This window comes from Seriola lalandi, unplaced genomic scaffold, assembly GCF_002814215.2.
Source record: "Seriola lalandi dorsalis isolate HSWRI2012SDOR001 ecotype SW California unplaced genomic scaffold, Sedor1 jcf7180002054911, whole genome shotgun sequence".
Taxonomy (NCBI): Eukaryota; Metazoa; Chordata; class Actinopteri; order Carangiformes; family Carangidae; genus Seriola; species Seriola lalandi.
Window position 1 is genome coordinate 522,671 of NW_019525463.1, and position 26,200 is coordinate 548,870.

A 26,200-nucleotide genomic window follows, 5' to 3' on the forward strand; every position below is an offset into this window, starting at 1 on the left:
CGAACCCTTAAATGTTCCTTTGTAGTTTCTGCTATATCTTAGCTTTTTTATCTTCACAAAAAAAGCCAAACTTGAAAGCAAACCACTTTTGGTCATGGGACACTGCTGCTTTATGTTTACGGGATCAGACTGCTAGGGAAAGTGACAAAGGCATCCCCAGAGACTTGTCCCGATTCCATTAAAATGAGCCCTACACTCCCTCTCTTCCAGCGCTGCTGTTTTGGTCACTTTACTGAAGCATTCGGACATCTGTTCGATGGGTTGAGTCCATGGAACGTTCACAGCGTCAGTATGTAAGATCTATTTAGGGAATAACTGTAGATGGTGGAAATATTGTTTTATGATGTGAGACAAAGTCTCGCTCCCCTGAATGAAGAGGGAATGGTCCAGAGGGTAAGAGAGACCCGGAGAGGAATTGATATCCCATCACTGGAAACACAGTTATGAAAAATATAACATAAAAAGCAGATATTCATACCTGACACCACTGATGCAGAATCTCTTTATTCGCTGAGTGTCACAGAGGACTGAATCTGAGGCTAGACCTCTTCTTCTAGTGTTAGCTTTAACATTGGTTTTTCTGAGAAGCTCTATGCTCCAGACTCAAACTTTTGATCTATCATAGCGAGTGCAGTCTGATTTTAGCAAAAATGCAAATGTCTTAACATGCTAACATGCTGATAGTGACAATATGCGAACATTTAGCAGTCGTTTACCATGGCCACCATCTTAGTTTAGCATTTAGGCATACTAGCATGTGCTAATTAGCACTAATAAAAGTATACCAGAGGCTGAAGGGACTGCAATTAGTTTAGGCCCAAATAACAACTAAAGTATTTAGACATACAGGAAATTTGATCTGATGATGACGCCACACAAGAAGTCAGGGTATTACCAAAGTTATTACAAGTTGTCCTGTGGGAAATATAAACGTCTGTACAACTTTTCATGTGAATCCATCCAGTATTTATCAAAATATTTCTGTCTGGGCCAAAGTAGCTACATCACGTAGGGAGTAAGCCAGAAATGATTAAAATTATGTGTAACATAAGTATTGTGTTACTTTCTTGAGAGCCCTTGTGGAGTCTCAATTCCGAGCTTACTGTCCTGAAGGACAACATGGCATCGCACCAGCGACATGAAGAAAGATCCCACTTCTCTCCTTCCTTGCTTTCAGCTTCTGTAAACCAGTATTTCTAAAAACCTGTTACATTTTTCATGCATTTTTTGTACATATTATAACCTAAACGTGTACCTACTGCTGGACAGCATAATACAAATTCAACGCCTTGTCATCTTAACCAAGAAAAAACAAGCTTTGTGTTAGCCTTCTTTAGCCACTGGCACGCTAATGTTGTAGTGTGGAATGCTAACAAAGCTGTGTAAATACAATTTTGTTGAGTAATTGAATACTGAGTCAATAAGAAATTAATCCGCAACAATTTGGATAACTGATTAATCATTTTAGTAATTTCTTTATAGAAAAAACATCAACATTTTTGGTTCCAGTTCCCTAGATGAGAATATTTCCTCACTGTTTTACAACTGCAAAAGTAAGATAAGCAACCAAGTAACCAAGTAAGGAAAATAATCATTAGTTTCAGCAGGAGATCAAAAATTGAAAGAATTGAAAGGGTAGAAATGACTTGATAAACAATATAGGAGATGATCTTTCCACTTTCAGTGTAGAAACTAGAAAACTAACTGGACCTGACTGAAACTGTAAACTCTTTAATCCTGGGACCAACACCTGCAGGTGGAGACAAACTGTATTCACTGTTAAGTCCTGTGTGTCTAATTTTATCTGAAACAGATGGTTTGACTTGGCTGTCTCCATCACAAGGACACAGTCGGTCCGAGGTGCGTGTAGGTCTGTCGTCACTGATCTGAAAACAATAAAGAATTCACATGTAGGCGGCCCTGTGGCTCCATATGATGACATCTGTTTTGTATCCAGGCAAAACACATACAGTACAGTTTCCCGGGCGCGGTCCAGTTCAACGGTAAAATGATGTTTCCATAGTGTTATTGAATGTGACCAAATGTGGGAAACGCGGTAGCTCACATTGCGATTTAGTGACTAAAATGATGACATAGTGTGCAACCGTGCAGCCTGCATGAGTGTGTGCGCATGCACCAGCAGGGCTACCATACCTGTAGTGGAGTGAAACTTTTAAAAAAAGTGATGTAAGAGTGAAACCGTGCAGCAGAGTAAAGCTATTCTTCATGCTGTCGGTCATAGTGTTTGGATAGAAGTGTGAAGTGAGAAACTGAGCTTTAGTGTTGCCTCAATATTAGTATAGCTGGCAAGTGTTTTTAGTCAGTGCACAGCTATACTATGTTTATAAACCACTTGTAAGTACTAAATAGGGCTAAGTCCACTTAAGGTTTTTTTTTCTCTGCATTACAAACCACTGTGTTTCCATTTTGGTAGTTAAACATGACCTAAGATAAATGACTTCACTTAACCCAGTTAGTCATTCAGGGAGAGCTTGCTGAACATGCTTATTCTGCTTTTGTAATGTTTAGTGGTCACTGCTTCACATATTCACGTGTACTTTTTTGGCTTGATGGTATAATTTGTGCAAGGAGAGTGACACCATCATTTCCTGTTTTTGCTGATGGGCCTCCCATTCACAAGAATGTAACTGTTTAAACAAGCGTCATTATTTGACATAGCTTGTAGTGTGTGTGTGTCTGTTTGCGTGCATAGGTCAGACTGAGAGTGAATACAGGACCATGCTCATAGAGATACTTCATTGTAGCTCTGTTGCTGCCAATTATGAAGTATTATGAAGTATTTTTACTTTTAATCAAGTCGGATCAAAGCAGAAAAATTGATTATTAGACAACAGAACCACAAGCTCACATTGTTTATTGCAATTCATAAACAGAGAGAGGAGTTCATAATCTGTCAAACAATAATCGTAGTGTAACAGAAGAAAAGTTGGTGAAATATTTATTCGAGGGATTAAAAAGACGAATACAGCAGGGCTGAAGTGCAGCGTCTCAGTTCTACAAACAGTGAGCCCTGCAGTGTCTACAAGGCCCTACCATGTACGACAGGTAATGAACAAACACAGTAACAATCATACAATAATACTAGATGCACATTCTTACAGAATGACTTGTCTGCAGTGTCTCGTCTCTTTCTACAAGCTAAGCTACTGTTTCTGCTAATGGCAAAAAAATATAATACTTCGAATAGCGCATCATCTCTTGGAAAATAACAGCAGGGTTATTTTTTAGAAAATAATAAAAATCTTGATCGTAGAGAATTATACAGCTTACATCACCTCATTTGACCTCGTTCATAATCAGTCCCGTAAAGGGTAGTAGTACAGTGGCTAATGAAATTTAAAGGACTTGATTTGAAGTAATAAATACATGTTTCTCCCCCTGGCAAATCACAGCCCAACCTTCCCAAAACTTCACCCACATTCTGCCACGCTTCAAAAATAGTATTGTACTGTATAAAACAACTGGGACAAAATGTTATTTATTAGCGCAACATATTTTATAATCCAGATTCTGCCATAAAAGTAGTTATTAATATATGCTCAAAAGTACAAAGTCTCAATACAGCCTCATGGATGTTGAAAATCATGCAACAGTCGCCTCAGAGATCCACGTTCTCACCTTTTTATACAATGTGTTCTGACTTTTTTTTTTTTTTTTAAACAAAATCTCACTTTTTTCATACAAGGAATGTTGTCAGGCAGCAGATTATTATTATTTTCTTTTTTAGTATTGGCAACACGGTCCTCCTGAGCACCACCTGTGCATGCAGCAGCCTCCGAGGTGAAATTCCTCTGGCTGTCCGCACAACGCACCTTTCCAAACCTGAGATTCACTTTCCATCTGATTTTTTTTTTTTTTTTAACATACAATATGTCAAAACATCCTCTCACTGTTCTCTAGGTGCAAAATTGAATTATAAGACCTTAATGTTTTACTGTAGTGACACTTAAAGTGTTGACTTACAAACAAATAGTTGAAATTCTTTAATGAATAGAGTCGATCATGTGGGAGGGACGTCCTGGAGCAAATATATACAGTATACATCACATGTCTAGGCAGCATCTGTAATCAATGATTTCATCTGAGCTGCTGGGAGCGGGTCAGCATAGATGGGGTGGGGGGGTGGGGGTCTGGAGCAGAAGGCTGGTCGTCTCAGGTATGAACACACAGGTGGGGAAAAGAAGAAAAAAAAAAAAAGACTACAAATAATAATACTGTGGTTGATGGTCAGTGTTGTGCAGAGAAGAGGGATGAGGCTGAGGGGACAAAGGTTCAAGGCTGGGTCACTGCACTGGGCTCCTTGTCATAGATGTAGCTGCCCACACCACCAGTGTTCACGCCTGGAAAAACCACAGGGACAGCAGAGGGTAGTCAGGGGTTAAGAGAGAGGACAAGAGATGGTGCAACATGGGCAGGAGAGGCTGTAAAACATGTCCTGTAATGGTTACCCCTCAGGCCCAAGAAGCTGCAGACAAATGTTGTGATGAAATGACTGTTGAGTAACACTTATTTTGTGCAACGTGTGCAGTTTTGCATCAAGTGCTCAGACATAATGACATTCTGTTTCAAGTGTAGCTGATAAGTGGTGGGATGACAGCACCCCCTAGCGGTTACCTTTGGGCCCGAAGAGAACGGCATAGCAGGGCTTGTGGCAGTAGGGCTGGCCGTCATGCTGGAATAAAAAAAAGATTGCAAACATTAACACAATTATTAAATAACACAGTTATAAAAAGCCTTTTATTAAAGTGGCTACATGATGGTCACTGGAGTAATCTGTAACCTGGTAAAAAGGTGGTGAGAGGCTGAAACATAAAGGGAAAGTCTGTAACTTAAATGCCAATCATTCTTTTTGTTTTGTTGAGTTTTAATTGATTTACTTTGCATATGTTGCATATTTTGCATATATTTTGTATGATTTGATTTGAAAAGAACTTATTCATATTTATGTTTTCATATTCATTTTATACATATTTATATTTGACTCTCTCCATATATTACTATCCTTTCTTCCGTGCACATTTTTTGTCCTTTCTTCTTTTCAGAATTTCCAACTTTTCACTTCTGTCGGTTTTTTTTCTCTTCTCCTCCTCATAAATGCCTCTCTTTCTCACCTCTGCGTGGCTGCCAGCAGATAGAGTCTTGCTGCACCTCTCACAGCGCAGACAGGGTCGATGCCAGTCCTTGCCCAGTGATGTCACCTTCTCAGCTATTGTGGCACACACAAACACACACACACACACACACACACATAAACACAACATGTGAGACACCATGGCAACCACTTTGCAGGTCCACACCTATATCACTGCAACTTTTTTTCCCCTCACCCTGGAAGTGTGGCACTACTTACCAAAATACACCTTCTTGTTGCAGCGGGGACACAGGTTGGCCTCTCCGGAAAAAGTGGTGATGCTGCCAGCTGCCGACACATTACACACACATTACAATATTGGAAAAGCTGGAGGTAGCAAAGGAAAGTGGTTCTCTAAACTACCACTGATCTTTCCAGTTGGGTGTGAAATCCGGTGTACCAGTAAAGTGGAGTAATAAAATTTTAAGCTGAGCCAGGTACTAAACAACCTTTATATGTTTCAAGAGGGAATTACTGAGTAAAAAGGCAAATTCTGGTTGCCAAGTTAAAACACTTCTCTCACTCCTTCTTACAGCAGCCAATCATGGCAGCCGATGGATGTTTGATTAAATGTAGTTCTGTGCTGGGAACTGCAGATGGTGCCAAAAGGTAAAGACTGGTTTAGTTTGTTTTTATCATGGCATAAACCTCATACACAAGATACTTTTCTACATAGAAGCATAGAGACTCAAGCCAACATAAAACATGGATAAGCAGAAACACAAAACAATAAACAGCACATAAAACAAATACAGCTTTATGCATAAAATTAAAGATCGTGACAACACAGACAGCTGTTCTCCTAAAACATACAGATTTAATCATAGTAGGTACCTTTTTTCGTTTCATACGACTTGTACTAGAATACTAAAGACATTCACTTGTTTGTCTGATTTCCATTTAAATGAATAAAATGTTTGTAATAGATCTCAAAAATCTCTTTTCATCTGGTAAGCTGTTCCAGATTTGAGCCCAAACACGCTGAAATAATTTAGCGGCATAAAGGTTAAAAAAAATTTAAATTAAATTAAATTAAATTAAATGAGTTTTCTGGCTTCAACAACCAAGTCTGTGGAAACAGCCACTAACTGAGATGAATTCACTTTCAAGAAAAACGACGAGTGTGTGTCCTGGGAAATCCCTATCTAACACGTCTGAAAAAACCCCCTCACGTCTCGGGGGACTTTGTGTATCGATGATCTTATCACTGAGTCAGAAGCAGCTTTCCTTCTGACCAACAACAGCTTGCTGAAAACACCCAAATCATCCTGGAAAAAAATAACGCCTTGTATTTTGAGCAGCTTTTTCAAATCAACACTTGTTGCTAGAGCCACGATGTACAGTACATACAGTACGAATACATGCGCACGTTTCTTATTTACCTTTCGAAGGTGCCTTCGGTGCGTACACACGCTTCTCCTCAGCCTTGCTGGCTGAATCCACACCAGTAGCATTGCTGTTGGCTGGAGTGTCATACACATAAGAGCCTGCTCCACCAATGTTCACACCTAAAAGACAGAAGACAGGGAAAAAATCTGCATTGAGGTCTTGAAATTGCATTTTACCCGACTGTGCTGATGTCTGAAAAGTCTAAAAAATTCAAGTCTATGAAAGAAAACAATTGAGTTGATTAAATAATTTGATGAATATATGAATAAATTCTGAAACAAATACAAAGGTAACCTAAAATTTTTATTTAAAGAATGAATGCCTAAATAAATATTAAATACATAATGAAATAAAAATATTCATAATTAATCTCAAAATGAAGCTAGATAGCTAATAGCTAACATCAGTAGCAGGTGTCCCTGTAACAGATACAGAATAAATATATGAAATGTAGAAATGCATGAATAAATAATGTAGATTTATTTATTGATTGATGCATAACTCATTATTAATCCTTAACATGACACACTGTATGTTGAGTTCAACGATGACAAATGTGAGGCAGTATTTGTTGAACAAAATGACATGTACTTTACCTTTCGGCCCAAAGAGGGCAGCATAGCACGGTTTGTGGCAGTAGGGCCTTCCATCATGCTGCGGGAGACACAGAAAAACACCATGAAATACAGATAAAACAAACTCCATAGACTTTTAAGGATAAAAACCAAACCTGATGACGCAGATGAGAAAACTGACCCATGACATTTATGGGAAGTCATATTTTTCACACATTTTTCTGACATCATATATTTTGGTTTTGAAAGAAGAGGAGATGGAGAAAATGTGTCCAAAAACGGAAACAAGTTAATTTTTTTTCCAGCTCACGGCTGCCTCATGATGATGTCACTGTCACAGGTTGCTTCAACACATTATAATGACACCGGCTGTATCCAAGAAACAGGTCTGTGTTGATGAATTCATTGCCACACTTCAGTGCAGCCTACACGACCGTCTGTCACTTGAAAGGGGGGGGGCAGCACTCAGGCTAAGACATAGATGGCCTGTTGCTGATGCATGCTGGGAATGTGGCGGTCATTGCAGGAGCATGTGACCAGCTTGGGTAGGGGATCAGGGCTGAGGGCCAGGGTGGCCACTGGTCCAGAGCCCAATGCCCATACATGAGAGGAACCAAGCAATTGCAACGGGCAAGAAGCCAGGCCCTGGGTGGTGAGGGTTTTCCCCTTACGGGCGAAAAACAAGGGACTCTTCTGCTTTCGCCCCGTAAGCTCCTTTTCCTGAGAAGACGGTGCAGCAGTGAAAAGGATTGTTCTCTCACCTTTAATAATGCATTAACTGTGACAGGATCAGCTACTGTTAAAGCAGCCACGCACCCCTCTCACACTTCCTGTTTGACATTTATGAGATCCGTGAAGGTTTGGTGGCAGACGCCAAGCCCTGATGACTTTCTCAGGACAGGACACACAGGCCTTCATTGTCGAGTGAACTGAATTGGTCTGTTAACAGCCTGCCGTACAGCATTGCTGTGGCTCTGACTGTAAAACGCGAAGAGGCAGAGAGACCCTAAAAATGGATTATCCATTGCTGCTGCACAGCCCACTCTCTTCCCAGCAGTTAACTTCCCACGTCCTGACACTGAAATATGTATTCTCCATCTATTCTTCTTTCCTTTCTTAACCTGCTCCGCTTCCTCACCCTCCTTTTAAGCTCTGTGCCCCTTTGCTTCAGCCTCTACCCACGGCTTTGCTAGAATTCAAGACCGGAATGAAGGTGGATTTACTTTGAACCCTCAACTGTTTTTGTTCTGCTTCTCACTTCCTTTATTTACAGACTTATGGCAAAGTCACTACATGTCTTAGCTCTTAGTTATTTTAGGAGTAAGTTAGGCTTTTCAGAGATGTCACCATTTAGCATGTCTGTGGTCCTGTAAATGTTCTTTTTTTTTTTTGGCTTCTTATCCTTTAAAACGAAAACAATATCTACTCGTGATCAAGCCCCATTTGGAAACTCCCTGCACTTTAACGGAAGTGGGGAAGTTAACCAGAACTACATTTGCAAAACCAGCCGGTCCGTACTAAAGTCCTTACTGAAGTCTTTTCTCTTGTAAAACCGAAAAATATGGTATGAAAACACTTCAGACAAAGTATAAATCTCACCTTTCTAGTGTGATGTCTTTGTCTCATTGTGGGCTCATTACTGCCCCTTGAGAACCAGAGGCCTGCTGCAAGAACTACTGCTGTATTGGGTGGTTTTTTACCCCAACGGCCACTAGAGGAAACAGTGAGCCCATTCCACAGACAAAAACAAAGTCGAGGGCAACACAAAGGTGAGATTTATGTTTTATATGTAGAGTTTTCAAACTGTATTTTACAAATATTTGAGAAAAGTTCGAAAAGTAACAAATATATTTTTCTTAATGCTGAATTCCTCTGATTTTACACATCATAGTATGTTTACAATGTTGGGCAGTATGACTACACGAGTGAAAAAGTTTGTACAAAGCCTTTTGTGACTTGTGTCCGAACACTGAGGCTAGCAGCTCAAGGCTACGTTAGCTGCTACTAGCATAACACGCCCAAATCTCTGACTGACCTGTCAGTGGTTAAGTTGTATTGTGGGTAATGTAGGCACCCGGATTTGACATAGAAATAATAGAAAAGATGGCATCTCTGGTTCTGCATCCCTTTGATACTGGTTTTGTAATTGTCCATTGTGAGTGGTGATGTTACAGGAGGGCAGTGCTAAACTGAAATTGTCTGGGTTTTTCAAGTGTATTTTATTTTAGCATTAAGTTTCCATTAAGCTCTGAGAGATACTGAGGTAGCATTTGGTTTTACCCGCATCCTGTTTTTTTCCCCTTTATCCTTTGTTTTGGGTTGTTCTACATTAGCCAGTAGCAGTTCTCGTTTCCACGGTTGACCATGAGAGGACGTACAGGACATAAAGCAGATAACCTCTGATACAAAAAAACCCCCCAAAAAAACAGTCTAAATATTTGGAAATATTTTAAGTTATGATTTCTCAGGGAATTTATGGATTAAGCTTCAGAGTTCACGCTTGACCCCTAGAAACAGCCACTGATAAGGGAGTCTGACCTCAAGGTCCATTTATTAGCTGCTCTGGAGCTTTCAAGCATATAACATCTGTTGTCCTGGCCCTTGCTGTTTTTATTCTGCTTTCACTTCCTTGATTTACAGACGTATGGTAAAGTCCACATGTCTTAGCTGTTAGTTATTTTAGGGATAGATTTGGCTTTTCACAGATGCCATCAATTATAGTTCCACAAATGTTGTTGTTTGGACTCAGAAAAGACGGTATGTGGTTTTTGATGTAAACTGTGCTCACCAAGTGATAAGAGTTAATACAGGCATGATCATTTAGGGTCAGTGGAGACTCGTCGCCTTGTCCTTTCCAGCCTGGCTCTCTGCCACCAGCCGCCGGAAGCTGCTGCTCTCCCTTAGCCGAGAGACGACAAGCCACACTGGGCTTCATCCTCACCCCGCACCCCCACCCCCACCCGCAGCCGTTACTGCTCTGAGATTCATAACCTTCTGCATACCAGGCTTGAGATGACATCAAACACCCTCCCAGACAATCCCACAGTTGCTTTCATTTTTTTATATGTAATATCTCTCTCAGCCTCACTCTGTTTCCATGACGATTATTGGGCATTGAGTTTTTCCTACTAAAGTCAGGCTCGTGGCACGGTGCTGCAGCCTAGGGCAGGATTTGGATACTGTCCATGGAGAGAGAGGATAGAAGTGGAGGGGGGGGGGGGGGGGGGGGGGGACGGTGGTGCAGAGAGAGTGCGGGCCTCAGAGAGATTGTGTGACTACATTACTGTAATCATGCAGAGATTAAACAGCAGGAGCAGCATCCTTTGGGGTCTGCAGGGACATTGCTTTTGTGTACAAAAAGGCTGAGATCACATCCTCCTTGCACAGAGAAAAAAAAAGAAGCGGGAGACTCCGAAAAGTGCACGAGGGATATTCACCCATGTGCCGTTAGAGAGAAAGAAAGAGAAAAAGAGGGTGAGAATTGAACCGTTGGCTGGGTCATGGAAGTCAGAATAAAAGGGGCATGATAAGAAAATCCCCAGGGTGACAGCACCAGATAGTGAGCAGGCTTGTTCGAGGATCACAGTCGGGGGAATCTGTGTTGAGACGTGACACTGCAGTTTGATTATGTAACAGAGAGAGGAAAAGGGATCTGAAAGCAACCCAGCCTGTAGTGCTAAGGGGGTTAAAATTCCCACAAGGACAAACCATATTGACGGATCTTACCAGGCAGGAAAAAGGACATTCACTCAGCAATTTCCTGTAGAAATGCACATGGTCTGTGAAATGAAATAACCAACTGAAAAATGCTTGAATTTGAGAAGATGCTCTCCCACTGTAATACTGTGTTTCCTGTCTGACAGTTAAACACTATCATTGTGTAATAAACTATAATTTTCCTTATGTTAAAAACACTGGAACCGGAGCATTGTAATGTTTCTGAAAAGCCACAACATCTGCCGAACTGTTTACATTCTTCATTGAGGATTCACTATTGATAAAGTCTGTCAAAAAGTTAATACATAACCAGGCAGCACTGGCTTCCCCTTGTTAGATTTCGTAATAACAGTCAATGAACTATGGCAAGAGTTTGTTGGCCTTTGACCCTGTGGGATCAACACTACTGTACTTTTTATTTAAAGTTGAAGTGGTTTTAGGCGGCAGGCTGGACCCTTTGGACTTCTAATTTCTTTGGTCAATAGCTTATGACACATAGTGCTGAAGATATAAATTGAATAGTCATTTCAGTCAGTAGTTTCCACCCTTTTCGGCCTGTGACACTTTAAAACAAAGCTTTGTCTTGTTGGAACTTCTCATCACAGATTGGATCAGCTGTGTTTAAGCGTTATTGCGGTTGGCATTTGCAACCAAAGATTTTAACTGTATTTGGACACGATGAGGGAACATAAAGCTGTCAAATTATCTAGTGAAAGCAGACATTACAGTCTGAATAACAAACATAATTTTGTCAAGCAGGAATGTGATATTCTGCTTTGTTAGGATGTTTTTTCTTCCTACGCACTCTCACACTCCAGCATTTCACTCCTATAACATTGCCATACAGGTTCGAATAAAAAAGGATCAGGATCTTTTTCTTTCCACGATTCCATTAATCACCATTTTCTAACACTTTATAGAATGAACATGCATCGATTTATTTATGATGAAAAAATGTTCACTTGCAGAACTGACGTGTATAATTTCAGTGCAGTACTGTTGTTAGGTGTGTACTGTGTACTGACCTCAGCGTGGCCTCCCGCATTAAGAAGCTTGTTGCAGCGGTCGCACTTGAGACACAACTTGTGCCAGTCTTTCCCCAGTGATGACACCTTTTCAGCTGCACATGAAAGACAAAAGACAAGAGACAGAAGAACAGAGTTGAGTGTAAACATTCACATAAAGCAGCATTTATATACATTATTCTGAACAACGGTCGCTATTTTCTCCCATCAGTTGCGCCACGCTTTGTATATGTTATAATGTGTCGTTCAGTCGCTCATCGCAGAGTGGCATGACGTCCCCTCATCGCTTCACTCTCCACAATAATGATCGGCTTGTGTGCCGTGTCTCTGAGCCGCTGTGCCTCGATGGAAACCCTGTCATCGTGTCAACTGAGTGATTGTTTTCTGGGCGGGGGGTGGGGATACTGGGAAAGCCTGTGTACCACACAGGATGCTGTCATGATGTCACTGCGGTATAGACAGACAGTGGCGTGAGTCCCAGTCCAGCTGGAGCAGCGGGGGGTGCCCACATCCAGCCCAGATCCTTTGTGTTACCCCTCCAAACATACACAGACCCATCCCCCAGTTTACAGTATACCCCTCCTTCTGCACACGTTCCCTCAACCCCATTTCCGTTGCCTTTTTCTCCAGACCGCCGACCGCCCCTCCAGACAAGCAAAGGACCCTAATTATACCCTTTCCAATAATAAATCTCTGCTGCTTTCACACAATGGGCCCTAAGGAGTTGTGCAGGCAGCAGAGGAAACACCTTCTCTTATCAGGGAAGGGCACAAATAGCCGGATACTGGAGTCGGTTTCCTACATACCTTCAGTCAAAAACACACACAAACATACGTACACACGTACAGTATGTATGCAGACATACAGACTATTGCTTCCTCCTGTTCTTCCTCTCTTTAAATCGCTTTCCTGCATGTACCCTAACGTGTTAAAGCAATGTCAAATTCCTGTCTCAGCTTCATGTAGGGAAGCAAATAGAATCAGACATCAGAGATTTGGGAGTCTGTTTCTGAACAGCATGTAGTCCAAAAACACGAGATAAAAATAAGAAAAACAAAACTGGAAGAAAAACTATAACTAAATATGGATGTCACAAAAAGGATAACATGGATTTGATTGCTTAAAAAACAATTAGAAAAGGGGCCAACTGTCAAGTAACATATTCAAACAAACTGGAAATGGACCGGACACTTAAAACCTTTGACCAAATGCACTTTCCTCTTTGGATTTGATTTTTTATAACGTGGAAAATGCTTATCAGCAGTTCTGTAGAAAACCTGACGACTCCCTGCAGAGATTTATGTTTACCCTCCAATCAGTTTCACTGTCAGTTCTCCATGTCAATTACAACACTGAGACAAATGGCCAACAACAAGACCCTGGGGAATAGCTGAGGATGAGGTGAGGGGTGAAGGGTGAAGGGTGGGGGGCTGCCAATCAACACTTGAGAGCAGAGGAATGCTGACTTGGCCAGGAGACACTGCTGGAAACGGGATATCACTCTTAAAGATGCTATTATTCAGAGTAAAAAGCCTGTAATAAATTACTCTGTGAATCAATAATCTGCTCGTCAATCAAGGGATAGAGGCATAACCTCAACAAACCAATAGAGTTAAAAGGAAACACTAACTCTCTACTGAAACAACAGGGAATCATCGCTGCTGGGTGGGACCTGTGGCGGTGGACAAAATCCAGTGTCCAAAGACTTGTCCACTAGTGGAGTGTACAATCATAAAGAACTGATCGTACTATCAGCTGGGGGAATTCACCACTCCTGGTCTCAGCAACCATCAAACAGGACACCCCAATGGATTTTCATCACCGCTGGTGACATCATTCATCAAGCAACTTGAAATAGACTTGAAATTCAATATGTCACGTACTGGGGCCCACGAGGAATGGCATTGTGTGCACAATGTCAAGCATATGACAATAAACCTGAAACTGACTGTGTGTTGGGCCTTGAGCGCTGCCAAAACATGGGTGACCTACACTCAATACTGCACTTGAACGCATCCTGAGCCTGCTGATGCTGCTGCTCACGCTACAGCTCTTCTCAACAGACACCTCAAACCCTTTCAGTGCTGCAACTGTCATACAATATTTCACCATGCCAAGATTTAACGTTTTGTGTTTGTGCATGCAAACTTCAATGTCAAATTTCTTGTGTAAAATTAGCTTCTCTTAAAGTTTCTCTTACATTAGAGAATCGTCACAGTCCTTTAAACATCTTCAGCCGATGTTTAAAGACAGAGAGGAAGCAGCAGGAGCTTAACCTGTCTGCTCTGAGTGTGAGTGTGTGTGTGATTTATTTCCTCCTAAATCTGAGAATAACCATAAACCTCCTGACACCTCGACAGTGTTAAAAACAGGCTGCATAAACGGACCACAGGAACCCTGCCAGTGTGGCCTCAATGTTGAGTATTCAGTGTGTGTGTGTGTGTGTGTGTGTGTGTGTGTGTGTGTGTGTGTGTGTGTGTGTGTGTGTATCTATCATTGACTGACTCAGGGATGTAGGCACACCTCCAGACAGATCTGAGAAGTCAGTGTATGAATGGAGACAGACGTCAGAGCCTCACCAGTGTGTCCTCATTCCTCTGTATATGACTGTGTCCACAAAGTCCACTGTTTAACAGCTCCCTGTTTTAAAGGGCAGTTGTTATTGTAAGAGGGGTGAGCCTGTCTGTCTGTATTATGTGTTGTGGGAGTTATAGAGTGGGGGAGGGGGGGGGGGGGGGGGGGGGGGGGGATCGGCATCTGGCCCAGATGTTTATACCCCCAGCTCTCAGCCAGCCTCTGTGTTCATTATCCTTCATATAGCCCCGACTGCTGAAATTAATCCAGAAAATATGCATTTGGGTTGAAATTTTGCACGGATACAAACAGAAAGAGAAATCTAAATTAAAAAATAAAAATTACATAATGATAGACAGTCAGTTCTCGGTATCCCAAAATAGCACACGTGGGCACAAACAAAGTGACTGAAATGCCACCCCGTCTCCCTCTACCTCGTTAGAGCAACAACGTGAGGGTAAATGCGCCCACTTGTGTAAACAAACAAGCTCCTGTTCACAGGGAAGTCTCTCCGGAAATTCACATTTACATTGTCAACATCGATGAGGATGTGCCAAATCCTTTTATCTAAGCCGTTTTCTCCCGTGACAGTCTCACTGAAAAGCAACAACAAAGGATTCCCCTTTGATTCAATGTGGACCTCACTGTTGAAGAGTTTTAGTACATCTCACCAGAGACTCATGTCTGTTTTTGCTATAAACCTACTATGTTTATATATAAACACAGTGCATTCAGAAAGTGTTCGGATGCCTTAGGTTTTTCTCACATTTTGTTATTCTGCCGCCTTCTTGAAAACAGAATTTCAGACATTTTAACAAATTTATCAAAAAGGAGAAACTAAAATAACACATTGACATAAGAATTCAGACACTTTGGTATGGGACTTGAGAGTCAGCTCACCTGCCTCCAATTTCTCTTGATCATCTGTGAGATGTTTCTACACCTTGATTGGAGTTTAACTGTGATAAAGCCACAAGGAGGAAGAATCTGCCTCAGAGACGGGACAAAAAAGCACCTAAAGGACTCTCAGACTGTGAGGAACAAGATTCTCTGGTCTGATGAAACCGAGATTTAAGTCTTTGGCCTCAATTCTAAGCGTCATGTTTGGAGGAAACCAGACATGACACCTTTTTAAGGAATAACTATATAAAAAGGTCCCACTGAATATTAGAGGTACTACAGCTTTAAAAAAAAAAATCTGCATGTGTCTAAAGGCCCTGAAAAACTGGTTTCTGAATCAGCTACTTACAAAGAGTGATGGGTTCCTACATGAACACACAATTTTCTGCCACGGTTAGAACAGTTTTGGTTATTTGTGTATTTGAGTTTTCGTCTGTGCTCATTTCACTGATTTGATATGGGTTAGACATGGCAGATAAACGCCGATCAGGATTTATGTATTTAGATATTTGAGTCTGAATCTGATGACAGTTGTAGGGTCTCCTTACATTGCCAAATCAAGTCAGAGAAAACCACTTAACTCTTATTTAATAATAACAGAGCATGTTTTCTCCCACACTTAAACCTTTATTGTTGCTCATTTAGAAATGAATATTTGATGTTATACTTAGAAATACTTAATACAGAAAGATCTGAAACCACATAGCCTGTGGTGCTTGCTGCTCTAGTAACGTTCCAAATATAAAATCGTACAGTCCAAAATTTACTTTTATCTTTAAATATATTCATCCATGAAATTTATTCACTGCACGTGTTCAGAAAAGCTCTGAATTCATGGGATATCAAAAATAAAATAAGGCTACATTGTGCCTCTATCAAATAGTGAATAAAAGTGAATATAGTTCAGTCATTATTTACATGAAGTACTGATTGACAGACAGATTATGCTGCTGCAGGAACACTGAGCTAAAGGCGAGAGAACAGAAAAAATTGAAACATAGCGCTGGTCAGAGGTCATCACCATAACCATATGATACCTGCACCACTGTAAGCTGCTTAACTTCATTTGGAAATTCCTGGTCTAAGCTCTTTGGTCTGCGGTCGACTCCTCTGACTGCACTGTCAGTGTGGTTTAAATCAGTGAGAGAGCCGGCTGCTGACTCCTCTTCTCACTCATCTAGCCTCAGTGTTTACAATTGCTTGGTCTCGTTGATGCTACTGGCCATTAATCAAAGTAAAGCAGACAATACCGAACACACTTGCCAGTGCTTTGTGATTGTGAAGAGCCTCTGTGTGCGTGTCAGTCAACTTAAGCCACATATATTTATACACTTTTACACAGCACCCACTTCAGCATAAGTTAAGTTGATTTGCAGCCAGGGAATTACCAAACAGGCTCAAGTGCAAAAAAAAAAAATTTGACTTCTCGCCCAATGAAAATGGCATTACGTTAGCAGCACTACTGTTAGCCTTGCATGGGCATGAAATTAAGAGTCAACATCTCTTATACACACAGCACTCTGTGTGTATTCAAATCCAAAAGCACGAGGAAGGGATTTAGGTGCTTTTTATGTCACTAACTGGGAAAAACATGGAAACTGTGATTGGCTGGTTCAGATTTCATATGGTAAGATATATTTACACTTTACACAACCGCAATCCTTTTCGCAGCTACAAACAGACGTAACAGACCATAACTGATGAAGGAGCCTTAGTTAAATTTAGTCTTTCCTACTGTTCAAGTAACATGTTATCCAGGGTTTTCAGGAGCTAAACCATTAGCTTATGGTCTATGATCTCATGTCTATGATGAAGAGAAGTCATTAATCGAGGTTAACCTTTTTTTTTCCTGGGAAGTTGGAGTCATAAGACATCTAATGCAAAGGGAAACAACAACAAATTCAACATCAGATAGATTCAGCATCTTTAAAAACTAATTACTCATGTGATATTGCAGCAGGTAAGAGAATCCTATCCAACGATAGAGGGACATCAGAGAACTTCAAGCGGGCTGTGATTTGATTTATTTTTGTTTCCTCTGTTACATGATGCACTTAAACTTCAAATCGTGTTAAGAGCGAAACCAATTACGCCTCAGAAGGACTCGCTCTGCCTGTACAGGAGCTGGCCTGCAGCAAACGGTCTACGAACACACCGTAATTGGACGGAACATTGAGCAACAGAACTTTAACAAGGGGTTCTTCAGAGGGAAAACATTACGGGCCCATTTCTCCAAATGACTCGAATGCAGTTTGCCTAATTGTCAGCAGTGACAGGGCAGCAGCATCCAAAACCCCACAGCAGACCGGGGACTGAGTTTCACCCCAGGTCAGGAGGAAATTTGTCCTCCGTCTTACTCGAAGTCAGAACGGATAAACACGCAGTGGTTACAAGTTACTGAACAGCTGAACTCCCAAAATGCAACGTGGCATGGGAGGGGTTGGGCTCTGAAATCTCATATGGGTGCTCTCTTATCACTCAATAATTCGATCAGGATGCAACGAGGAGGAAGGGGGGTGGGGATGGGGGGTGTCTAATGCGTTTGATAAAGGGGATGACAACAGTGCCGCTGCTCGTGTCTACAACCGGATAAAATCAGCAGCAACTGCAAAGGCTCCTGTTTCTAGGTGTTTAACAGCTGTAAGAGAAGCATACATGAACATGAGGTTATATATAATCATATACACTCACTCATATATCACATCACTGGCTTAGGAACATTTTTGCGCAAGTTGTGTTCGTGATGTAACCAATGTTATTGTAAATATTTCTAGATCTCGCTTGGCTGGATTCTGTTCTGTTGCACCCTCCGGTAATGTGGACCCATCTGTTCAGCTTTTCCTACAATAAAAACACACACACACACACACACACACACACCATCTTCTCACCACCCTCTTTCTCATTCCCTTCATCCATCAGTGACAGCTGAGTCCACGCGGGTGTTTTGCTGTTTGGGTTTTTTGTTTTTTTTTGGTCACAGCAGTGTGATAAGTACACGTCCTAATAAACACCGTACTCCTGACTCACTGACGGACTGACTGGAGGGCCCCTAAAGGCAGAGCAGGAATCGAACATGAGCAGGTGCATTCAGTGAAAAGCCCGGTTCACACTTAGGAGAAATGTAAGAAAGGAAAAAACAAGCAGCCTGTGTTTCCTTCTCAGCATCCTCTTACTATTCTGCTCTCTGGAGCACGAACACCCTCAAGGATTTGTGACCTTTTGCTTTAACTTAAAGACAATGGCCATTCAGTCGGGCGCACAGAGGAATTCAACTTCACCAAGGGAAGTGAGTTTAAGTGAATTTTCAGCTGAGGTTTTAAACTCTGCATTAGACAAACTCATTCATCGCATACTGCAACCTATGCAACAGTTTATTGAGCATTATTGTGAGGTCAGTTGATGCTCAGTTCACAGGATCGTGACATATAACAGCTTTACATAATCACACCTAAAGTGATAATCCCAATTATTCCGCTAGCTACGGTGACTAAAATGATTAGTAGTGATGGTTCGGGGAGCAGCTTTATTTATTTATTTGTCCTTTTCATGTCAATAGCTTCACCATTTTTGAGTTTCGAGTCAAAGAAATTAGACATTTAGAGGCCAATATGCCTAAATTGAGAGGCTAGACTAAAACTGTAAACATATGTTGATTGAGATATTGATTATTTCTTTGATGTATCTGACTCTCTCTACTTTGATTCATAATGATGTATGAGATTTTAAAAAGCGGTGAATTTCTCACATTGGAGATCCTGAAGCCGACAGTAGAAACATTTTTGTTCCATAAATGACTTTAGCTGTGACTTCTAATTATTTTCTCGATGAACTGATTAATGTTTTTGTTTATGAAGTACCCATTATAACTTCTGAACGTATTTAAATGTCTTGTTTTGTCTGACCAACAGCCCAAACCCTAAAGATACTGTATTTACAATGATATAAAACAGAGGAAAGAACCAAAGCCTCAAATTGGAAAAGGCAGAAACATATTCTGTTTGACCTTATTTCTGTCAACTGACTAATCATTTAAGCACTATTATACAGTAAATGTATGAAGTGCAAGCTTTAACACAATTGCACATGATTAATAATCAATCCATACGCGATAGATTGTTTAAAATGTTTAAAGAAACTAGTGAAATTTATGAGACGGAAGTTTTGGAGGTTTAAAAGACCATCCTCTGCTAGCTCTGTGTAAACTAAAAGTGGGTTGACCCTGGCAGTGGTGTGTTGTTGAACATTAGAATTGATTTGTTCTGGGTCAATGTGTGCATGCAGCTCCCTGTGGAGCTCACACTCACTCTGCTGGCTGGAGACCGATGCTAAAGAGCCTCTAGGAAACATGCATTTGGATCCGTCTCTCCCTGTGGCTGATGCAACCCTGTGGCAAAACTTAGCTCTGGAGGTCGTCTGTCGCCTCGGCCAAGGCGAGGTTTCCTCCCCAGGCTTTCTCCCTCTTTCTCCCCCTCCTCCCTCTGTGAATAAAAGAGGCCGACCTTGTGAATCCTGCTGGCTGACGTAAATGGGCTGCAGCTAACTCGCATCCTGTCTGCGCTGGTCAGAGGAGCCGCAGGCAAAGTGCTTCTCCGCAGTCCCTGTCTGGGTGACTTGCTTGCCCTCCCCTAAACCCCTGAGCCTGCTTACACCACATCTCTTCTCTAACCGGTGAGGACACCGTGTCCCAGCTACAGGGACTTCAGAAAAGATCTAGTGTGCATGATTTGCTTACAGAGTAGTGGACCATGTCTTCACAATAGGAAGAAGGCCTGTATCAGTTGAATTTCACCTTCAGATCTAGCCTATAAGTGGATAATCAGCCCTTGAAGAAGGGCAGACATCATATGATGGAGGCATAAAATGTAACAGTGCTTAAATTCCTTTGAGTGAAATCATCTGAGTCTCATAAAGGGGCCTAATAAAATTGACTGTCTACGTGAGAGCATTGTGCAGTGGAATAGTTCCCTTTGAAAATGTTGAAGCAAAGTAAAGTTAAATACTTAAAATTATACATCTTACGTCTTAATTTCAGTCCTGCTGATCTGGCAACACCTGTGGTGGTATTGGCACATGCTTTTTAACAATACAATACATCTAAATGACACCTGTATGAACCACTACTGTTGGAAACACAACAAAAGAAGAGTGACTTGTGTATCTGTTTACAGCGCATCCAAACAAACCATGTGCTGTCACATTGTTTTAATAAGGGGGACGATGACTAAAGAAGACACGGTCTAAATTGGTCAGACCGGACACAAATACTGAGCTAATGAACTCTAATGTTGTCTGTCACATCACATGAAATGCATGCATGTACTGGCTTTGATTCTCTGCACCGCGTCCAGTATGAGCATGCATTGTTTTCTGCAGATCCCATGTGCGAGGGTAAGGCCTGTCAAAAAGTAAATTCATCTGTTTCTAATCACAGTTTTCCCCCAGTCTTCCTTCATTTCCCTCCACAGGATAAGCGCTAATTTTACGCTCAAGTTAAAACATTTTCAACTCGCCGCAGTTTGCACCCTGGGTGAATTTATGTCTTCACACTGACTTTAAATTGACTTTACATTCAACCTCTGAATTTGTGTAGTTATTCAACTCTACTCAAGTTCAAAAACCTCAAGCATAGTAGAAATGATCACAGAAGGATACCAGGCTGAAAGATTAATATTGTCACTCTTAACAATTTCGTACATTGCATCCTAGGCAACTGCAATTTAAGATCATGTGCTGATCTGGAGTCTACACTCCACCTCGCACAAACAGTTTGCTCTTGCTCCTGTGGAGTGACCATAGTACCATAATCTATAGTTTTTTTCCCCACTTTATTTTTTTTTTAACAAAACCTTTGGTCTCATTCTGTATCATCTCTCTCTGATTTATAATGTCTCTAGCTATTTGTAGGTTTTGCTATTGCTACACAGCTAACATTAGCATTAACAGCTGTTTACTTACAAGTCTAGTAGAAATGTTCTGAGTTCAGCATCAAACTTCCATTGAGCAGCCTTCAATTGTCAAGAGCTTTCTCCAGTGTTAACTCTTATCTCTATCACTTATTTTCTTTTACTTAAGTTAGCATGCTAACCAGCTAGCCCAGGCCCCGTCTCATTACTTTCTGATAGCAACTCACTGTAGCCTCCACTCTGCCCTGAAGACGTAGCGCTGCTCAGAGGGCGTTTTATAACCTCTTTGTCTTGTAAATGCAACGATGGCCGGAGCTCTTGTCAAGCGACGTTCACCACCACCAGCTCCCGGCAAGAAACCATGTTCGGCAGCAGAGAAAACTTACAAATAGCCCCTTTAAAGACCGATCTTCAGCCTTTATGGGAAATGTGTCTCGCTTGCTGCATAGCTGTACACCAACAGAAGACTACATAAAAAAAATATGAAATATGTGTTTTTTAATATGTAAATGTTAAGGGTTATAACTTTAAAGTCTAAATCATTTGGATTAACTGTACACAGCCACCATTGTTCCTCTGTGCTGTTATCTAACAGGTCATATTGTTGGAAGGTGGAATGGTTTCACCTGTGTTGGGAGGGGAGGGGAGGGGAGGGGCGGAGGCAGTCTGACTTTCAGCGCCAAGCTTAATGCCCTCTCCATTAGGGGATCATATTTGTGCCTCAAAAAGGCAGAGAGAAAGTACCCTCATTGACTGGTGCACAGTATCTGGCATGTTATGCAATGGCACTGAACAGGAGGCAACGACTCAAGAAATGATGTTACGTAACTGACAAGGCACATTCACACAGCCTACTGGGCAGCCAAGTGGAAAACAGGGTACTCTAGTGTTGACAGAAAAGGGGGGAGAGAAGAAAAAAGGGTATTGTGTGGATGTTTGGGGTAAATGCGGGATAAGAAAAAAAAAGAAAAGGAGGTGTGTGGGAATCAGTGCCCCGCTCCGTATCGTCAGGCTGAGAGGACGAAGGTATTCTGCCTCACTGGGACGACAAACGTGCAAAGAGACAGAAAGAGCCTTGTGAATAGAGATGTCGTTTCTCATTATAATGCATGAGGCGCTTTGAGAGTATCCGTTTAAATAAAGGCGAGCCATCTCACCCCATTTCCCCCAGTCCTTGTAGTTGAAAAAAAATAAATAAAAAAAATCAGGGGAAGAGGAATTCAGGGCCTGAGGCAACACCAAGTGATTGAAGAAGAGGAAAGAGAGCCAGAGTGAGAGGAATCGGTGAATGAAAGAGAAACTCACAGCGGAGTACCATTAGCTCCCATTAAGTTCTTGTTCATTCACTTAGCTGCACAAAGATGCATTGCTCCAATTTGTCATGAACAAGAGTTGGATGGCTCAGCTGAATTTGGGTCTGGAGTTGGGAGATTTAGTGAGCCATGCTGTGTTGTGTTCTGCATGGACTCTCTCACACGCTAATAATGTATTTCCACTGGGCCTGGTCACATGTCTGCCAATGGTCCCTAGTGTATTATGAGCGTAGGAACTAACAGATGCGAGGCCGCAACGTGGACACCTGGAATTTGAATTCAACCCTACAATTAAGATGTTCACAACACCAGCAACAAGCAGAGGTTTCCCTTTTTTTTCCCCTTTTTTTTGGGGGGGGGGTGTCTGAATATAACATTTAACAACACCTTAGACACTTGGATGTCAAAGGGAAATGGCAGCAACAGTCAACATTTGCTTTCAGTGGTGATGAAATTGAACCGTCACCACTATAAAACAGCTGCCTGTTAAAGTAACAGACGGAAAATGATGAAAGCAAAAGATTTTCCACCCCAGACTGCGGCTCACCGCTGCCACTTCATGACGTTTTTGTGCTGAAGTAACGAAGAGATAAGTCAAGTGTTGAAGGCATTGCCTGCAAAATCAAATATTGGGCAACACCAGCTGTAGGACCAGGTGGGTAACTGCAGGGTGGGCCAATCACCACTGTATATTGCACACCACGAGCCACCACCACAAGGAGGAAAAATGGAAGCAAAATGGGACGGGAAACAGACAATTTTCTCTATCAATAACACATGTCCTGGTGTAGATCAGAAGCAGTGTATCCATGCCTGTTTTCTCACTTTTCACTGTTCTGCAGCCTTGAAATTTCACCTCAACAACTGGATTTCTTGCCTCTCTGGAGAGTCAAGTGGCTGAGGGGAGGATGTATGTAGGTGGAACTCATTCTCCAATATCTGGGATTCATCACTGACGTCATGTTGATGTTTCAGGCTGTGGGCAGCAGCGCAGGCTGAACTTTTCTCCCTCCCTGACCTCTCCCATGTCTTGTCATACGTTTCCCTGCCTCCCTTGTAATGACTTCAATATTGTAAACAATATTATTAACACCTCCCTTCACTTTCTACATCCTCCCTGGTTTGACGTGTGCAGCCGATTCCACCCATGCTGGCTTCCAGTAGCAGTTCATCATCATCATCATCATCATCATCATCGTCCTCCTCCTCATCTTTATAGTAGTGCTCTCCACCCAACAAGACACACCCGACCAAAAATAACTCCACGAGGCTGAATCTCAGTATGTTACATAAAAAAAATAACATACATCAGCCGAGAACTGTGACTCACTCGCTGCAGCGAATTAAAGCTACAGCGCAAATGAATACTCCAGACATGATCAAAATCTGTATTGGAGACAAATAAATCTTATTTGTGCAGATATCATTCCATGCCAATGACTCTCGGGACCCATAGGATGAGCAGCAGCTGTGATGTTCGCTGCCACTCCCGTTACGTAAGAGGACTTCCATCCACTCACATAATTGATTTTGACCCCCGTGACAGCCCTGATTGTGTGCTGCGAAGTGTAGAAAAGATCAGCACCGAGGAATGAATTTTTCTGTCCCCAGCACGTGGCCAAACACAACCACAGGATTACTCGAGGTTCAACAGAACAGCAGCGTGTTCCCTAAAAAAATTAACGGAACAAGGGTGCACATCATTTGCAGCCTTCGGATTCAGAAGCAGCGATGTAAATTTTTGTTTATTTTCACAATCTAAGCCCCTTTAATCTGCTGCTTTGCTCTTGTCTGTGTGTATTTCTTTCACTGTGAACATCTGTTAAAGGAGATGTGAGATGCCGTCTTCCTCGCTGCGACTGAGTGTGAGTCAAAGCTCTTTGCCCAAGTGGGTGTTTTGTTTTTCCCACCTTTGTATACAAGGATGCAAAAGAAACGTGTTTACAGGTTTTCATCCCACTGACACAGCATGATGTTGCTGTGCTCCTCCGTGAGTGGGCAATCTCAGCATATGGCATTTCTGCACTCTTGGCAATGGCCTCCATCAGCAACCCTCCAAAGCCAACTGCCAGGCTTGGATGTTTACCAAAGACAACAAATTAAAAATGGCACAGATCAGTGTCAAAATAAGATAAATCATTCATTCAGGTTTGTGAATACGGTGCAGAGAGGACATGTTTTCTCTCACATTAGATAAAAGCCTTTTATGGGTTTTAAAAAGTGTAAATTTGTTTAAACATTTGATGATGCGGGGTTTGTTTACACTGATTGCTTTGCCTCTCCAGCTTTTGGTTTGTCTCTGTGAATCATTTACATTTCCAGCACAGTCTTTTCCTAAAATAGTGGCCTTATCTAAGAAATGCTGTACACTTTATTTATGTGAGAAGCTCATTTGGAAAACGTAGAAAGGGTTTAAAATTTTTCCCACCACTGGACAAAAAGCCTAAAGCAGTATTGAGCTTTATGGATCCAATATTAGGCTACTGTCAAACATACACCACAAAAATACTTTTAATATCCCTCTGTACTCTATTTAGAAATTGTTCAAAACACACAGTAGCAGAGTGTATGTGTATGTGCACATTCAGAGCTTGATTTGAAAAGTAGGTAATTTTAGTTTAGATTCTGTAACTCAATATAGGTTAATTGTAGGTGTGTTAAACGTATTTTTTCAATGAATGAGCATTAACTGATTTATATCCGATTAGAATCACTATTTATGGTATTTGTGATTTAAAGAACTATTGCATTACCAAAAAAAATGTAAAACAAGTTGCCCCCAAAAACGATCGCTCCCCTGTCAGGAGTATCCTTTGGCAAACGAGCGGGATTACCATCATGAGCCAAAAGTAATTTCAACAACCAGGACCACAAAAAAGCGGGCATCACTTACCGAAATACACCGTCTTATCACACTTGGGACACTTTGAAGCCATGTTGGGATGTTGTGTGTCGAGTGAAAGTGATCTGTTTTGTTTGTCCGGTGCGGCGTCCACTCTCTCTCCGTCCTCTGGTTGCTCTCTCTCCCACGGCAAGTGTCCTGCTTCCCTCTCAGAAGCTGGGAGCATCTATTCAGTCAACGGCTGCTCATTAACATAGTCCCGCCCCGCCGCCCCCGCGTCTACTTCAAGTGTTGTGGGAATTGTGGCAACTTTTAACAGGCTGTTGGTGAGATAACAACATGGTAAGAAGAACTGTTTGATTCTCTTTGATTTGATTTTCTTTTGCTCTATTAATGTTTAGACGTCACTTAACCGTGTTTTCTCTTCATTCTGCCTCCCTAGCACATTTCATCATGGCAATAGGCTATTTCTCAAAATACTACTAAACAAACTATTGGGAGATACATTAGCTCTTTAGTAAAGTATGTAGCTAGCTTTAAATATTTCCTTAGTTTCCTGTGTTATCTGATGATTATACGAAGGTTAAAACTCCAAAATTCAATGTCTTTTTTTCTAAATATTTGGGGCAGCTTTTTGTATCAAGTTTGTCCCCTGAAAAATGTTTTCAGAGTCAGACCCATGGCTAAAGAACTTTCAAAACACAACTTAAGTTCTCATTATTATTCAAACTCCTTGTCAAATCATTAATATTCACACAAATATTCCTGACAATTTTCTTGTGTACATCCAAGCACAATGTAATGAAT

General features: G+C 41.5%; 1 protein-coding gene across 1 annotated transcript; it reads right to left on the reverse strand.

The window, feature by feature from the left end:
- Window positions 1-2,942: 2,942 nt before the first annotated feature.
- crip2 (cysteine-rich protein 2) lies at window positions 2,943-25,506 on the reverse strand. Its single transcript, XM_023430800.2, has 8 exons — window positions 25,445-25,506; window positions 11,859-11,953; window positions 7,138-7,195; window positions 6,535-6,660; window positions 5,372-5,440; window positions 5,133-5,227; window positions 4,636-4,693; window positions 2,943-4,361 (listed from the first exon to the last, which is right to left on the reverse strand). Exons 1-8 carry the CDS (start codon window positions 25,485-25,487, stop codon window positions 4,294-4,296), a joined length of 612 nt encoding a protein of 203 aa, XP_023286568.1. The 5' UTR covers window positions 25,488-25,506; the 3' UTR covers window positions 2,943-4,293.
- Window positions 25,507-26,200: the final 694 nt, after the last annotated feature.

What these genes read in the sequence shown, in the direction of transcription:
- crip2 (XM_023430800.2), bottom strand. Translation starts at nt 25,487, where the DNA reads ATGGCTTCAAAGTGTCCCAAGTGTGATAAGACGGTGTATTTCG. An exon ending in TGCCCTCTTTGGGCCGAAAG is followed by an intron (nt 6,661 to 7,137) that starts GTAAAGTACATG and finishes TCTGTCTTTTAG; the next exon opens with GTGTGAACATTGGTGGAGCA. An exon ending in CTGCTGGCAGCCACGCAGAG is followed by an intron (nt 4,694 to 5,132) that starts GTGAGAAAGAGA and finishes TTTTTATTCCAG; the next exon opens with CATGACGGCCAGCCCTACTG.